Genomic DNA, 16,781 nt, shown 5'->3' with positions numbered 1-16,781 from the left:
GCTTTCAAACTCCATTAAGTGCTCTCTCTCTCTCTCTCTCTCTGTAAGCTCAAGGGTTTACACACGCCATTGAGTGGACTTGGTTGCTGGACAGAGCTTTCTAGCTGTACTTCGGAGGCTGCTCTGGCATCGCTTTTGCTTGTTATGACGTCTGTCCGTCAGGGGGATTGTGGTAAAAAGTTGTATAAATATTTGTATTAACACCTCGATCTTCCGCTAGAGATGACAGACGACGTCATTTGTGCTCTGGCAAATTAAGACACTCCCGCAAATTGAGTAATTAATTTTGATCCCATTTACCGATTAGTGACACTGCTGGATCTGAACAGCCGGATTTCCAAAAGGAATAAGCCAGGCATAGACAATACATTTGAAATACTATCCGTCGCATTAAACTTTTAGTGCTTATGAAACATGTGTGTAAATAGAGTACGATCAAATAGTGTCTGGTATTCTGTCATCTGGTATCTGGTGGAGTAGCGGCCACATAAGAAACTGTTCCGCAGCCCCGGCGCTACTTCAGTTGTCATTCAGAATCGGAGAACTGCACATAGCGAAAGAAATTAAAGAACTTAAGTAATAAAATAGAAATTGTTGGGTCCTCCCGTTGGAAACCCCCGATTTTGGCATGCTAAGCGGTTCAGGCCGTGGCCATGGCAGATACTATTGCGGCTATGCCCGTCTCATAAATAACTGTGATGACGAGAGCAGCGACGGGGAAGGTATGTTTGTTCTCCATCTCTCCTTACTTTTGTTTACAGAAGCGACAAAGAGAGGCAGAGGTAGAGTTAGAGAGAAAGAAGGAGACAGAGAGGTGCAACAGAACTGTCGAGCACACACAAAAATTGAAAGAGGAGGAACATTGTGCGACGCTTATTTACTTTTCGAGTACCGGGCACAAAAAGTGTGATTTAATAATTGCTGATAATTTAAAAGTTAATCAACTTAATCGAATGACTCAACACGCAGGCATCGAGCAGTTGGAGAACGGTGGGCGCTAGATCCAACTGCTGATGTATTTATTGAAAAATGTTCTTTAAAAGTGGTTTAAGCGTTCTCGCGTTCAATTGATTTTTGTGCCTTCTAATTCGTTAAAATATTTATTTCTATTAGTTGTTTTCACTGATTGGATCTGTTATGTCTGTTCGCTTTACTCATAATGAGTGTTTCCTTTGAGCTATAACGAATGTGTTGCAAAATAAATCATGCACACGACATTTATTGCATTTTTTGGTTTTGCATTTGTCAGACAAAGCGTCGGCCCCAGTCTGGTGACAAGCATTCTCCTTTGCTTTTGTCTCAATAGGCTCCCAATTTTCTCAACAATATGGCCCAATATTTCTCGAGAATGGTTTATGGCACACGACGACAGCTAGACGTTCACTCAACCGACTGGATTGACAGTCATACTCTTATGGGGTGTCTGGCTTGAGAGTTCCTGCGCTAATCAAATCATTGCATCGCCATTTAAAATTGTTGACACTGCGACTTGGTGGCTTTATCTAACTTATGATTCGTTTTCATTGTTTACTTCGCTGGCCGTGGGATTCTCTCCGGGGAATTGAGTTATCAGTCAACGAATGATAGACCCCGAATTCATCCAAAATCATCATCAGCAGCAGCAGCTAAAGTCGTACGACACTGAGAAGGGGATTGTAAAATAATTAAGGCAAAGTCTTTTGTTGAAACGGAATTCGTTTGAATTGTTTATTGTCGTCGGCTGTTGATGTAGGTTCCCCAAAAGATATCCGTTTTATAAGGCCCCGATTAGAAATATTTCCAGATAATATCGTCACATCGTAAGGCCCGGCCCGACCCGGCCCGGCCCGCAACTTCTGCGGAAGATTGCCAACCGTTAATGAGTCAGTTTTGTTTTCCATTGGGTTAAAAAATGAAAAATAAAGATTATGTGGTAAACACATTGGGAACATTTCGCTCGGATTGCCTTACCCAATTAGTTGGCTCACTCTACGATTATTATCAAATGCCCACACCACTATCGCAGCCCATAAGAGAATTTTGGGAATTGAATTTATGACAAGGCTCCCCACAGAAGCGGAAATGGGAATGTGTTAAACATGGGCACGCAAGTGATTCAAAGAAGTGTTTAAAATAATGTTTATTAGTGGGTGAATCTGCTCTTCAAAGATAAAAAATCTAAGAAGCCTTTGGTCTATCTTGACAGCTTTCGCTTCTGCTAATAAATCTCTATTTATCACGTGCCGATTTAACAAAATCTCAGCGGTTCGATTTGGTTTTATAATCTAATAAATCAATTAAAATATTGGGAGAGCAAGAACTTGACAAGAACTTGTACGCACGTGATGAAGGAATACCCTTTGAAAATGTTTGATTTTTCGTTTCAGTAAACATTCTGCAAATGTTTTAGGGGGTCAGAGTCTTTCATGGGATTTACTCTAACACTCCCATCTCTCTTATCAAATAAAGAAAAACCCTAAAAGTTCACAAAGGTAGTCCCCTCTTTAGTCATACTTTAGTTAATGAAAAACTCTTTGGGAACTTCCCAAGGCTCTTCATCTGTATCTTTTGGGGAAATTCTCACTGATATCAGAGCCGCTCATCATCAATCCAACTATCGTTGGGTTGGAGTGGGTGACGCGTGTGTGTAATTCCAATGAAAAGTTTTTGATCAGCACTTGATGGGTGTGCACCTGTAATGCTCATGCGGAAGGGAAGTGTGTGATAATGTGATGAGAGTGAAAGACAGTGGCGCTAGCTTGTTAATGTTCACGTCCGCCAATTGGTCTGGCTCCGCAGCCAAGGTCAGGAGCAAGGCTAAACCCCAAAAACAAACACACACATCCAAATGCCAAACAAAATAATGTTACATAGCCGCAAATGAAATGCGTATCTGTGGCTGTCCCTTACATACTAATCAGGTAAAATGAAGCGTTTCGAATCGAAACCATAAGAAACCATTCACAGTTGAATAATGATAAATTGCACAAAGAATAAAAATATCGCGTGAAAGGCAGTCCCGAAATGCACTCGACGTGATGGGAATCTGAGTTCTGATTTCGTGACTGTTGATTCGAGGATTCCGGGTTCACTGGGAATCTACTACACAACAAAAATCCCTAATTAAAAATGGTAGCTTTTTGCTAAAGGAGCCAACGATAAGATACTCAGTCGGTGTAAATAGAAGACTCAAGGCCTTGGCCATGCCCCAATCTGACCGCTCGACCAGCAACCAGTGACCACTCGATCGGTTCTCGTTTTTTTTGTTGGTTTTTTTTTGTTTTTTGCTACTTTTGCTACTTCACTTCAAGATCAAGTTTGTGTACGTTCTGAGGGAGTGAGAGATAACTTTAATTTCTGTCAGCTACGTGACAACTGATAATGGGAAAAGGAATTGAAATTGGAATTGCAATCGAATCAGATTGGGATCAAAAGGAAGACAACGAGCACTGGATGAGGCGATCCCTCTCTCCATTCGGTTAACCATTTGACGCAGTTTGTACACTCCAAAAGGTGTTGATTTACTATCATAAAGAGCTTGAGAGGCAACAAGCCCAAAGGGAAATATGCTCATTAAAATCAAAAATATTTCCGTTGATTCGGGAATGAAGCAAAGAGCCAAAAGATGACGCAAAAGAGTATCTTCAGGCTGCTATTCCCTTAACACATTAATGATTGTATCTCAAGTGGAACACACGCAAAAAAAGGCATACAAAAAGGAGCCTCCAGAAGGAGGCTTCTGTCTCTGATTTCGTTTCCAATTTTTACGTCAATGAAATGGTACTTATATGTGTGATCCGATAACCATTATCTTGCTGTTGGCCAGTGGCTAGAAACCTTTTAATTTCCAGTGCATAAAAATATATGATTCATTTATTGGATTGTAAAGTCAACGCACCTGATTCCTGGTAGAGCGTCCCTTGAGAATTGGTACCAAGTATCTGTGATTATCTAAGGCAGATATGCGGGTATGTGTGTACCAAGGTTCGAGTGGTCGATTAAGTTCAATCTATAAATAACAAGCTGCTGACTTCAGAAGTCTTTGGGCAGAAAAGTTTCCAGAAATACAACGAAATACGATACTTTCCCAATACTTTCGACTACTTTGGAGCCACATGTTGGGGTAATAATGAATGCTGCAAGTATTCCCCATTTAATGGGACTTCACCGTGCGTTCCCATCTTCATTGTGTTTGTTGTACACGAATCTGTCTATGTATCTTTGCGCGTTTTATTCTGATAATTTCAGCTGTTATTTCTCTGCTTTTTGTTTATGGTGTTGGCTGGGGGTTGGGGTTGGGGTTGGGGATGGGGATGGGGTAATGGCAATAATAACGTAATCGTTCATGGCGCAAAATATGCAATTAATATGCACATCTTGTGCGATAAGATTGCTGGCATACACACACAGCACCAGCCATCAGCCATACACTCTGGAGTATCATGGTATGGATGAAATATGCTGCCTCCAATGTCTTGAATGGCTTTTGCATCAACGTTACTCTCGACAATCTCTAGCTAATCCATAATCACAGCAGAAGATATGTATGTTTATCTGTGCAAATGTCTTCAATGGCTAATGTTTTGTATGGATTTAATGGAAGGGTATAACAACATTCGATTGACTCGCTCACTCTGTACATGTGCATATTATTCGCGGTGCCAGCTGTCAATGGAGTGTTGCCATAAAAACATATGTTTGTATACCTAAAAACCCAATTAAACCTCATTACCCAAGTAATATATAAATGCTGGCGAGAGGAGGCATGGCAGGGCAGAGGCAGTGGCAGTGGCGTAGCAAAAAAAAAAAAAGAAAACCTGCAGCCCTCATTGGAGTAATAATTCATGTTGCAATTTTCCAGCTGCTAATTTTTGTTTCAATCGCGTGCATAACAGCAAAAGCAAAAGCAAACAGCAAACAGCACCAAGTTCAAGTTCAAGTTCTCGTTTTCTCTGTGTCGCAAAATATTTTGCATGCCTGATGCTTGTGGGAAAAGGGGCAGGTGTGACAGTCGACAGTCGACAGGCCAGGCCAGTGGCAAGTAGCAAGTGGCATGTGGCAGAGGTGGAGGAGGCAGGTGGGAAGAATGCAACAATTTAGTCGGAGCCATTGATGAAACAACCCAATCGTCGATCCCAATTACCGGGTATCTATCCCACAAGCAATTTGATTGAGCGAACAACCGATCAACCTACAGTCACCCCTCCCGTTTCCATCCCATGCCCCCCTCTATCGTTCCCTTCCTTATGTCAAGCAGTTCATCAATTGTCAATCGATGCAGTAAAACCAATTTCATTTGAGTAATTTACTCGCAAAAAAACGAGAAAAAAAGGCCCAAACGACACCAAGCCCCAGCCTGAACCCCGTCGCAACGCCACTGAACCCCCACCCGCCCATCCGCCGCACACTGTTGCAACAATAAACCGTTGTATCTGTGATAAACAGCGGTAAATGTATCTTTTGTCATTTCATTTTGTATTTATTTTACTCCGTTGTCGCTGGCTTTTATTGTCTCGCTGGCTATTTGTTCTGCCGCGATCGATATGCACACAAAACACTTCCCTGTTCCAAGCGCCAAGAAAAAAGTCCCCTAGGCAGGAACAGAACTCGGACAGTTTAATGGAACTCCCCGTGGTCCGTGTTTTGTTTTATTTTAACTGAAACAGAAGGGAATCCGATAAGGTCTGGTTTATCCGAAAAACCCCACAAGCAATGGGATTTACTTTCTGGTTTTGACTACAAGATCTCACACTTTACTTAAATACAAGTAATCCATCACAGGTGAAAGGATAAAGTTTGTCAAGTTTTTGTTATTTAATGCAGAGCTTCAATGCATTCTCTCCATTCTAATTGAGTTTAGATCTCAATTCATTCATGAGATGCATGGGGTTGCTGTTGCTAAAAGGAAATCAATGCTGCTTAATCGGTGACAAGTTTTTATACGACTCTTGTTTGAATTCTTGTCGTAGGTCATTATATGACCAGAAACATTGGAAGGGTTTTGCCATTCCCGTTAATTGTTGAGAAATGTAAGCATACAAATCTTTATTTATTTCACATAGAATGGATATAAAATAGGCGTATAATAATAGCACTGCCGCATCATGCACACGCAATGAATGTGGATTTTTGTACTCGCAAACACAATCAAATCAATCCCAACCAGAGCAAAACAAACACTGGATCTTGCCTTCGTTTCTCCATCAATTACTTCTGATATTCATCAGCATCTTACAACTTGTTGATATTTGAGCTTATAATTAAAAGGCATGTGTAAAGAGGTGTGGCTGTGGCTTCATTCAAAAATCCATTGACTAGCTGTATCGCTGGCTCTTGACCACATCCTGAAGCTAGTCAAAAACTTCAATTCTCAATTCAAAAGTCTTAATTAAGGCCCCCGCGGGTGTCCAGTTGTTTTGATGAATATTTCTTCTCTTTTTTTTTGTTTTTAGTTTTATTTTTTTAACTCTTTTTGTGTGTTTGGACTCTCTCGCTTGGGTTTTTGGACGCACATTTCATCCGGGTGTGGGAAACCAGTTTCTGTTTCTGTGCGGTACCAAAACCAAATAAAATCAAGTACAAACGTGGAATGGGCAAACGCAATTGTTGGATGGCCCCACAGCATGTGGGAAAGGCAGAGGTGAGGTGTACGATGATCGGTGGCATAGAGCATCGGAGTGTGCGTCATAATCGTGCCAAAAACAAAAGAAAAGAGTTAAAAACACTTTCCATGTTCGTGTTGGACACTCTGCAGGTGGATTACCCCGGGTACCGGGTCAATGGTTGTCACAATTAGGAATAGGAAACTTTGAAAATAAATGTCTATTTATGTGTATATGTTTATATAACATAAAATGATCCAAACTGGAACCACTTCATGTGATACTTAGGTCTATCTACCACTTGTTGAACTAGATCCATGTCTATCCCTAACAGTCAAAATATAATCATCACATAAACAATTAGTCGAAAAAATAGACAAGCAAGATAGAGGCACAGGTGTGCTCACTGATCAAAAGCTTTTATTTAGAGATTGGTATTATTTATTTGGAATACATTTTCATCGACACTTCAGGCCAACAATCACTGATCCAAAAGCTGTAAACAAAGTTCACAGGTCTTATCACATGTGTACGTGCTTTTGAATCTTTACAAATCGGAACCTTCTGTTCTATAGATCCCCGTGGATTGTTTGGGAGATTATCTGAAATACTTGTGCATAAGAAGAGGGTGGGTAGTACTTAGCCATAACTCATGCCAAACAACCCAATCGTGCCGCCAGTACAGGTCGTTCCTAATACGAAAAAAATGTGAGATGTATGGTTGTTGGAAATATCTGGAAAAACTGTCAACCCAAACGGTTAACCTCGTAACCAGCCCAGCACGCCCTTCTGCCATGCCGAATCGCATGCAATTTTCACGATCACGCGGCGGCATCACATCACTCATCCTCGTATAGCAATTAATAAATGGTTAATGAGCCCACCTAACTGTCAAAACTGATTCTCCATTCGCACAAGTCCCGAGTGACACATAGTCTGCTCTCGGTTCTCGGTCGTATGTCGGGCAATCTGCGGTCGCTTTTTGGGTTCGGCCTAACGGTTTACAAAGCAAAGCAAAGCAAAGCGAAATCAGCAGCAGCGAAGTCGGCGCAGAGGTAAGCTACTGCTGCCGCTGCCAGCTGCGTTGCTGCTTGTGTCTTTATTGTTTTTGCATTTCTCTCTTGCTCCTCACTTGCGCTCTTCACTCAAATCTCGCTTTTGGTTTGTGCCTGCCTGTCCACTCATTCTAACGGTCCATGTGGGCAGATTTTATGCAGCACATCTGCTTCCGTATCTTCTCCAAGATGCATTTATGGAAAGGCACATGGGGTAGGGAATTACACTCTTACTGTATTGTGATCTCTGCTGCCGTGAGCTTCTGCTCACTCTAACGGTCAACGCAAAGCGAACAGCGACGCTAACGGCGACGCTTGTAATCTGCTTTTGGCTTTGCCTTAGTTGTTTTTGTGATTTCATTCACTGCGGGCTCTGCTGCTGCTGCTGCTGCTGCCTCTGACTCTGCCGCCACCTGATAACAAAAGTCGGAGAGCGCGTTTAAATGCTCACCTGCTCGGCTCACGGCTGACATTATCTCAGAGAGCATGTCGCTTATCAAATGGCTTATTGATTCGGGCCATAGTTGGCTGCCAGAGCATCGTCACCGACATCATCATCATCGGTCGTCGGAGGCATCGGCATCGGGCATCGGGCATCGATATCGAAGCTTACGACGACGGCTCCGTCGCTGCTGCTGATGCCTTTACCTGTCGCCCGAGGCTGTCTCTGCCGCCTCTGCCTCTGTCTCGGCCGCTGGCGTTGCCGACGCTAAATGGAAACGTTTTGACGCGTTATAATAACAAGTGTTTGCCGTCTTTGGGCATTCAGTGTGCGATATCCCGGCGGTGCAGACAACTACGTTCGCCGCACACTGACAGCTATTTAGCTACCTAGAGAAAAGTCCGACTCTAAATTCAAAACAAAAATTCAAAGCACCAAACCTCCCAAAAGAACTTTTCGCGAAGAAAAAACACTCAAAGTTCTATATTCAATGAACAAATAAAAAGCAAAGCACTTACAGAGAAGAAACCTTAAAGCCCTCAAAACCCTTTGGCATTTCGAATGAAAAAAAAATTGTGTTTTTTTTATGGTTATTGTTGGTGATAAATCAAAAAAAAAATAAAAGTATTGTAATATAACCGAGTTACATATAGTCACAATATCGCGTCAAAAAGTCTCGATCTATTTATACAAATTGATTTAGATATTCAATTGCGCGCGCGCCCAATGAAAAGTTACCTGAAAAGTTAAAAGAAAAGAAAAGATAAAGGGATAAAGGAAAACCCTATCCAGTGAATCACCAATAGTTGATAAAGTAAGCAGAGCATTAAGAAGAGAAAGGTTAAAATGCGGAAATCAATGGAATCTAGACATAGTCAATTGTATACAGCAAATACCCAACGAATTCTAAAAGTCCCCCCACCCAGCGATTGGATTGGATTGTATCGATTGTAATTACAGTTATTTAAAGTCTGCTTTGCAGTCTCATATTTCTAGTTTTGTGTCTTTCTCTCTCTCTCTCTCTCTCTCTCTCTCTCTCTCTCTGGCCGTTAACAAGCTTTTTGGGTTTTTGGCAATATACTTTTTATTTGCCCCTCCTGGAGATAGTTTGATGGCTTTTGGTTGGATTTTTGTTTTGAAATCTTCTGCAAAATTATGTTTCAAGTTGGAAGACATTTGTTTCATTGAGTACCTGATCAAAACCTTAGCTTTGAGTTCTTTCAGTGTTCGAAATTGTTTTGGGGTTTCATTTTGAATGCCGGGTCGGTCATTTTCACCTCCAAATATCACACAGGAACTCCATTTATCAAAACGAATTCAAGTCATAAATCAAATCTAAAACAATTTTCTTGTTCATGAATGGGAACTCTTAAAATATAAATCACTTAAACAAAACACACAAAACAATGTAAAAAATATATAAAAATATATATACAAGCACCCAATTATGTGCCAGTAAATACATTTTATGAAATATTTATAATGCAACCTTAACGGACGGACAGTGAATAAAATGCGAAACAAATCGCACCGCACCGAAGTGAATTGAGAGCCCACAAACGTTGTTTAATTTATTCATAGTTAATAATAAATAATACAACAAAGAAACAGCAAAATACAAAATTCATATTGGATCGGGGTCCCCGAAAAGAAAACGACAAGGGCCGGCCGCCGCAAGACAAAAAGAAGAAAAGAAAAAAAAAAAAAAAAAAAAAACAAACAAAGTTTAAGTATTAATAATAATAATTAATTAACGTTTGCTGGTATTTCGTTTTCACGGTCAAATTGCATTTTTAAGTTTGGCTTTTGCCTGTGCCTGTGTATTTCTGTGTTTCTTTTATGTTTGGGTCTCTTGAAAGTGTTGCGCATGCGTCTGAGGTGCTTGTATTTCCTCGCACTCAAAAGGTGCTGAATCGTTTGCAATTTTCCCCACCCTCAATTGAGTTAAGATAGACAGACAGAGACCAACTGCCTGCTGCGTGTCGTTAATGAGTTTCGCGCGGAGACATGCCTCCGAAACCGACTTTTGGCTAGGAATATGACCAGTCAGTGGTCCAGCAGTTGGCGATTTTTTGAGTTTCAAGCTACTGGCTGGCAACTGTTGCCAAGGTCATCCATCATCTATGGGTCACACTTCAGACTGTTATCAGTGACTGAAGGAATGACAGTTTGAAATACGAGCAAATCCATTTGCAAAATGTAAACCCAAACGAGCGCGTGCATAGATTTTGCCTGTCCATTAATGAGATCATAAAGTGAGTCACTTCTGTGCGAGTTCTTCTTTTCGATAATCCACCCACCCGTTTTTATATATTTTACATTTGTTCTCCCACCTGTTGCCTTTTTGGAGTGTGTTCTTGATTGAGTTGCTGTGCTTTGTTGTTGTGACAAGTTGAATGACATTTGATACAGTTTTCGGCTCAGTTCCAGTTTTCAGCTCAGATACAGTGACAGAATCAGAAACCAAAATTGAGTCCAGAAAAATTGTGATTAATCGTGTTGGGTCTGCAAATTGTCTGGACAAACAAACAATTTGTTGTGTTTGTTTCACATTTTGTCTTTTTTTTTTGTTTAGCTGTGGCCTGACAAATTATCCCCCTGGACAAATAATTTTTGAATAAATAATTGACAGTCTTTTCGCTTGATCGAGAACCGAATTCGATTTCACCTGCGTCATGCAATAAAATCCAACAAAATAAAATAAAATAAATTATATGAGCAAAAACAACAGGGTCCAGATGCCATAGAAAGAACTTTGCGTTTCAAATATATAATATATATTTGATGTTGTATTTTATTATGTTTCAATGGTTTGTTTAGTTTTGCTCGCCAAAGTTCGTTTACATCGAATGCCAATTCTTGCAATGATTTGATCACGTGAACGATTTGCATATTTATGACACCTACTTGTTGCTATCTGCATCTGCAGTTGCATATTCAGATTAGATATTACGTGGCCATGTGGGTCACACGTTTTATATCGTGGATGAGAAAGAAAGAAATGGCAAAGGAATGCACAATGCACATTCAGAGTCCCTTTTACTGTCCTCAAATCAAATGGCTTGTTGTCCTTCGCAACAGCTTTCGTTTCTCTAGCTTTCATTCGTTGCATTCCCATATTTATATTTATTATATATTTAAAATGCACATCGAGCGTATGGGGGCGAACGTTTAGCCTGAGTGGAAACTAAAAGAAACGAAAAAGCGCTGCAAATGAACCCTGGGAACTGTTGAATTAAACACCAGGCGGGCGGAGGGCAGGGAATATCTAAATAAACACTCGTATATTTTGTATGCTCTGTGGGTTCTGCGCGTCGCCAGACTCTCGGCGACAACAGCGACTTTTTTAATCACAATAAATAGGAATTAGAATTAGAATTAGCTTGCGGTTCATCATCGCACATTTAGCGCACGTTTTCCAAATTAACTCAAGACAGCTGGCTTTCCTGGGTTAAATACTTAAAAAATCAACTGCTTTCTATGTATTCATGTTTGCCATACAAAAAGCAAAGCATTCCTGTGGCTTGTCTTCACTTTACGAGTAGTACATATTTAATTTTGGGTTTCTTGTTTTGTTTTTTATAATTTTCATGCATCGATTTTGATCTAATCGTAGAGATTTGAAACACAGCAATTAAACGCCATAGGAAAACTGATTTATTATCAGATTTAATATAGATTTCTCGACTCAAGAACCCTCAACCTTGAAATTTTGGCAGGCATAGCCAAAAGTCAGAAACAAAATCCAAAAGATTGCCAGCAGATTATTTGGTTTATGGTTTCGTTTTTCGGCCCCCCGAACCGCACCCCCATTTTTTTCTATTTCAGTCAAGGTAAAGATGTCCGGAAAGGTCATCGAGACAAACTAGATACTTGGGCATTCCTCTTAGTATCCATACTATCCGACACATATATCGACGGTAGAAGGGTTTTTTTGTTGTGCCCAGAGCGTAACATTAAGTTGATTCGGCTCAGAGTTCCGTTAGCTTAGGTACTGTTAGTAACGTTAAAATTTCGCATAGCTGTGCTATTTGCTGCATATTTCATATGCTAGGATCCTCCAGAACACCACAATTAGTTCATTGGGACAATGAACGGACTGGAACTAGTTCCGCTCATAGAATATTTTAGGCAAAAAGACAACAAAAATCTTCTCCAACCGCGCACACATCCAAGTAGCTGCCTCGCCTCGTGCGGCCAACACCCCCCCACCCAGCGAACTGGTTCCGTAAACCTGCTCTTGGCATTTCGTAAATTTCCATACCATCGCGCGACGTTCCGAACGGAACGGAATGGAACGAACGAAGCGAACTGGAATTTCGCAGACAAATCGTCTGCCAGGCAACAGACGAGCGGCAGACGGCAGACAACTGAAAAGCGGAGAAACAGACACAAAATATTACAGATGGCTGTGGCTGGGGCTGTGGCTGGGGCTGTGGCTCCAATAAAACTAAAAATGAAACTTTTGGCATTTAAGTGAGTTGAAGCTGCAAGAGGCAAGGGGCTTATAAAATAATGCCCGCAACAAATCAATTAGCTGAGGCCCCTCTTTTCCGATAAGCCACACTCCGGTAACCATAAACAAATTGTGTGAAAGAAAAAAGATTGAAACCGAAAGACCGAAAGACTGAAAGGCGGCAAAGGCAAAGATTGACTCTTTTTCGATTGTCGATTGTGCCGTCGTTTGTCGTCTACGGCGGCATCTGATCCACTAATCAAGGTGCATTTATATACCCAGCGGATCGGATGGCGATAATTGCAACCTGATTGAGAGAGCCAGACGTCTGGGGTCTGGTCTTTCACAGAGCTTGTTCCGCATACGAAAATGCAACAAAAATAAATTAGGAATGAAAAACGAATTTGCATTTAGTTACAAAAACAAATGGCACTTGCTCGACACATAAGTTTATGTTTCTGTTTGACTTTGAACTTGAAAATGGGTAATGCACCTCCCTCTGCGTATACGTAACTTACAAGATTTCTTTTCTCTCTGCAGCAGTGGCTTTCATTTAAGTTGTTCAGTGCCTGCTGCAGCTGCAGTTGGGCTGGGTCTGGGTCTTGGTGCCACAAGCGATCACGTGTCGTTCCTGGAACTTGGTTTCATTTTCATTTCATTGCCACAAGACACTTCCTGACAGATAAGATCACTTGCACATAGAAAGGCATGCAGGCAGAGGGATTATTCGAAACTATTTGAATTGGATCTGCCACATGACCTATCCCTACCTTTGGGGCTGCACACAATACAATGTTTAGCACCTCCCATGAATGAATCACAAAGGGGCGGCAGGCAGACACAGACCGAGAACAGAGAAAAGCTGTCAGTTTAAATATTGAGTTTGGCAATCATACACCTTTATATGGTTTAGCATTATCTGCAAGTATTGTTTCTACGTCGTTCAGTAAAGCTTGAACCTGAAGACCGACCGATATCGGTCTACGCTCTACCCACTCGATACAGTACGGTGTGTTTGGTTCACATGACTGCCGCTCTTTGGGCCAAGTTTCTGGTAAATCCTGCTTCCGACTAATCAGTAGAAATCGGCGGCATTAGTCGGATAACGAATCCAGATAAGATTCTAGACATTTTTATTAGTAAACTATTTTTAAATCATTATTGTCAGCTCGCTCCGATGTTCTCGGTTTTCTACTCCAGACTTTGGAAGGAGTTCAAAGGAAGGAACATAGTTTGTGGGAAGGATTCTTCGATTCAGATTATGGAAAGAAATACCGCTTTATGTACCCTTGAATCAGTTTTTTGTGGGCTTCCAAAAAGGTTTTCGAAATGTGAAAGGTTTAAAGCAGTTTTTCCCCGGTCAGTGATATAATTAAACTGAATTTACGACACCGCTCCCCAACCCGTTTATGGCACACTTTAAGCTCACATAAAAGTAGTATCTGTTCTTTTAGCTGTTGCTATTTTGTTTCATTCGCATTTTGTCGCGTGGGCTGGCTGTCAATGATTTGCAGTGACTTGATTTTGATTTGCGTTCGAAGGCTGTCGTCGCCTTGCCACTTCGCGTGGCTGATAAGCTACGTCCCAAAGACGAGTAAAAAACAAAGAACCCTTCGAGCCCTCGAGTTTCGAGTGGACGCGACGGACCATTGACTGGCCGCCGAACGACAATAATAATCATCATCATAATCAAGTGGACAGGGGCAATTTATTGTGTCCCCGACGGTTGTCAACGAGCAGGCAAACAGCTCAAATTCAAATCTTATCGGCATGAAAAGTCTTCCCCCCTATCGGCCCACTGTGCCCCTATGTTGACCATTTTCCAGCTTGGCCTGTCCCTGCCCCTGACTTGTACCTCCCAGAGAAACCCACACAAAACAGACCCTAAGCGAGTGCTAAAAACCAAAGCGGCAAGAACAGACTGCGATTTGGTGGGCCCTCATGGATGATCGTTACAGAGCTCTCCAGGCGGAAACATTTGAAGGCAAAACAGATGCAGTGCGTGCAATTTTTTGTGCATGAAATTGTGATTATTTCACTCGTGTATTCTCTTTTGAAGCATTCGCTTGTGCATCGATTGTGCCGCGAAGTACAGAAATTCCTCAAGCTGAGAGTAGGATTTCAGTTTTAGAATATCCTGGCTTATTCTCCAAATACAAAGTGTGGGATCGCAGTTTGTGTTTCTCTGTTCTGTTTATTGATTGACTTCCATTGATTTCCAGCCGCAACTTATTCTTTAACAAAAAACAAAACCAAATACCGAAATGTAACACGAATCTAAAACCCTTGCAGCCATATCAACGGTCCGGTGACTAAGCTCAGTCACAGCCTCAGTCCTTCTACCTCCACCTCGCTCCCCCAGAACATCATCCCACCCCCCAAACACCAAAACACACACACACACACACACACACGGAGACACGACGCGACAGAGACGAGAGCAGCAGAGCCAAAAAACCTACGAACTAAAATGTAAACTGCAACGCGTCCACATAGATTCCCATTGGATTCTTTCAATTTTATTCCAATTTGTAAATGTTCTCCAAGCGTCGCCCCTTTATTCCTTTCCACAAAGAGAAGGCACGAGAAGCCATTTACAACATTCCTGCAAAGTTCTAGTTGAATTCATTAAATTAACTTAAATCAATTACAAATTACAAATTATTTATTGAGAACCAAATCGTGTGATATTTTTGTTTTTGTGTTTAGTCATAGAAAAAAAAGCTCAAACAAAACAAAACAAAAAAAAAACGAAAAAAAATTAAAAAACAACAAAAAGTATGCAAAGCCGATAGATAGTTAGATATTATTATAAAAAATAATATAAATTATATTATATTTAGTTAAGCAAGCCCACACGCAGTTCATAATTAATTTTTTGTGTGTTTTTTTGTTGAATTTTTAAAAATCCACAAAACAGCAGCAGAGAAATCAGGGATTAGTTTGAATTTAGGTTTATAATAAAAAATAAACAAATAAAAAAAAAAATAAAAGACAGGACACACACACGACACACACACACACACACACGTAACAAATGCAAACATGTCGCTACCCAACGAACAGACAACAGACTTGCAGCACAATCAGACAGAACCAGAGCCCAGGCAGCATGAGATACTGCCATCCACAGGCACCGCACCATCCACAGCCACAACAACACCATATACAACACCATCCACAACCACACACACCACACCCAATGAGCTGAAACATCGACTGACGCCGCTCAATGTGAGACGCCTCTCCGGCTATGCCAATCCGCAAATGGTGAACGATGCAACAGGAGCAGGAGCGGGAGCAGGAACGGGAACAGGAGCAGGAGCAGGAGCAGCAATTGACAATGATCCGCCACCCATCACAATCAACATGAATATGAGCCACAATAATAATAATAATAACAACAATAATACAAACAACAAAAACACAACAACAACAACAACAACGCCACCATCCGCATATGCCACACCACCAATATACCAACAACAATTGTCTACACTGACAGCAACCACGCCCCTAGATGTTTTGGCATCGGATGATAAATATAAATTGTTTACCATTTTCAATGGAAACGGTGAGTGGATCCTCCCCATGTCCCATGTCCCATGCCCAAAAGTCCTCAAATCCCATACAAATAGTCCTTCAAGCCGGAGGTCTCTCTCAAGCCTCAAGTAACTAACGTTTCAGCGTCGTCTCCTCGTATAGGTAGGCCTTTGAATTGCTTTTTAATTTCGGACTTTAAGGGCTGGCTACTCCATGGATCCTTCTTTCTTTTCTTAGCTATCTCTTTTTTCTACATTTGTTTTGCTTCTCCTTTTTGCGCATTCTCCCTCTTTCTCCTTCTCTCTTATGTACATAAACTCTATCTCTAACTTTGATTTATTTCTACACTTTATGCACAAATGTTAATGATTATTTTAGACTTTAATTGCTGCTAGCAATTTCGTTTGAAGTCCATTAAAAGTGTTCTTTTAATAGCATTTTATATTTGTAAAACGTGTCCCGTAGAAGCATTCATTTTTCGCATCTTCTTTTGGATCATTGCATGTTTGGTTTCTCTATTTGTTCAATCTCTGTTTTTTACCCCTTGATAATATTTGTGGGTATATTGCGAGTGGGGAAAAGTACGCTTAGATGCAATGTTTTCTATTGGACTATTTTTTTTGAACCGTGCACTTGCCCTTCCTCAACGAAAGCTAAAGGTTTGGAGCCACATCAACAGCTTAGAAGCTGTTCCAACTGTTTGT

The 16,781-nt window shown here is 41.0% G+C and overlaps 1 protein-coding gene across 5 annotated transcripts in view; it reads left to right on the top strand.

Moving 5' to 3' along the window:
- The window catches only part of LOC117588516 (solute carrier family 41 member 3), a 42,192-nt gene that overhangs the window by 3,417 nt on the left and 21,994 nt on the right, over positions 1-16,781 (top strand). For 2 of the 5 annotated variants that reach the window (XR_004574142.1, XM_034279841.1), the window contains exon 1: positions 15,515-16,108. The exons of 2 other annotated variants lie outside the window; for them this stretch is intronic. Coding sequence is in view for 2 of the 3 variants with exons in the window: in XM_034279841.1 (XP_034135732.1) it covers positions 15,580-16,108 (529 nt within the window). In the remaining variant the exon portion in view is untranslated. Of the gene's footprint in view, positions 1-15,513; positions 16,109-16,781 lie in introns of those variants that run through there. One more of the 5 variants, XM_034279842.1, reaches the window with a different exon arrangement.

The sequence above is a fragment of the Drosophila guanche genome, unplaced genomic scaffold (genome assembly GCF_900245975.1).
Source record: "Drosophila guanche unplaced genomic scaffold, DGUA_6, whole genome shotgun sequence".
NCBI lineage: Eukaryota > Metazoa > Arthropoda > Insecta > Diptera > Drosophilidae > Drosophila > Drosophila guanche.
This window is presented reverse-complemented; position numbering and strand designations above follow the sequence as displayed.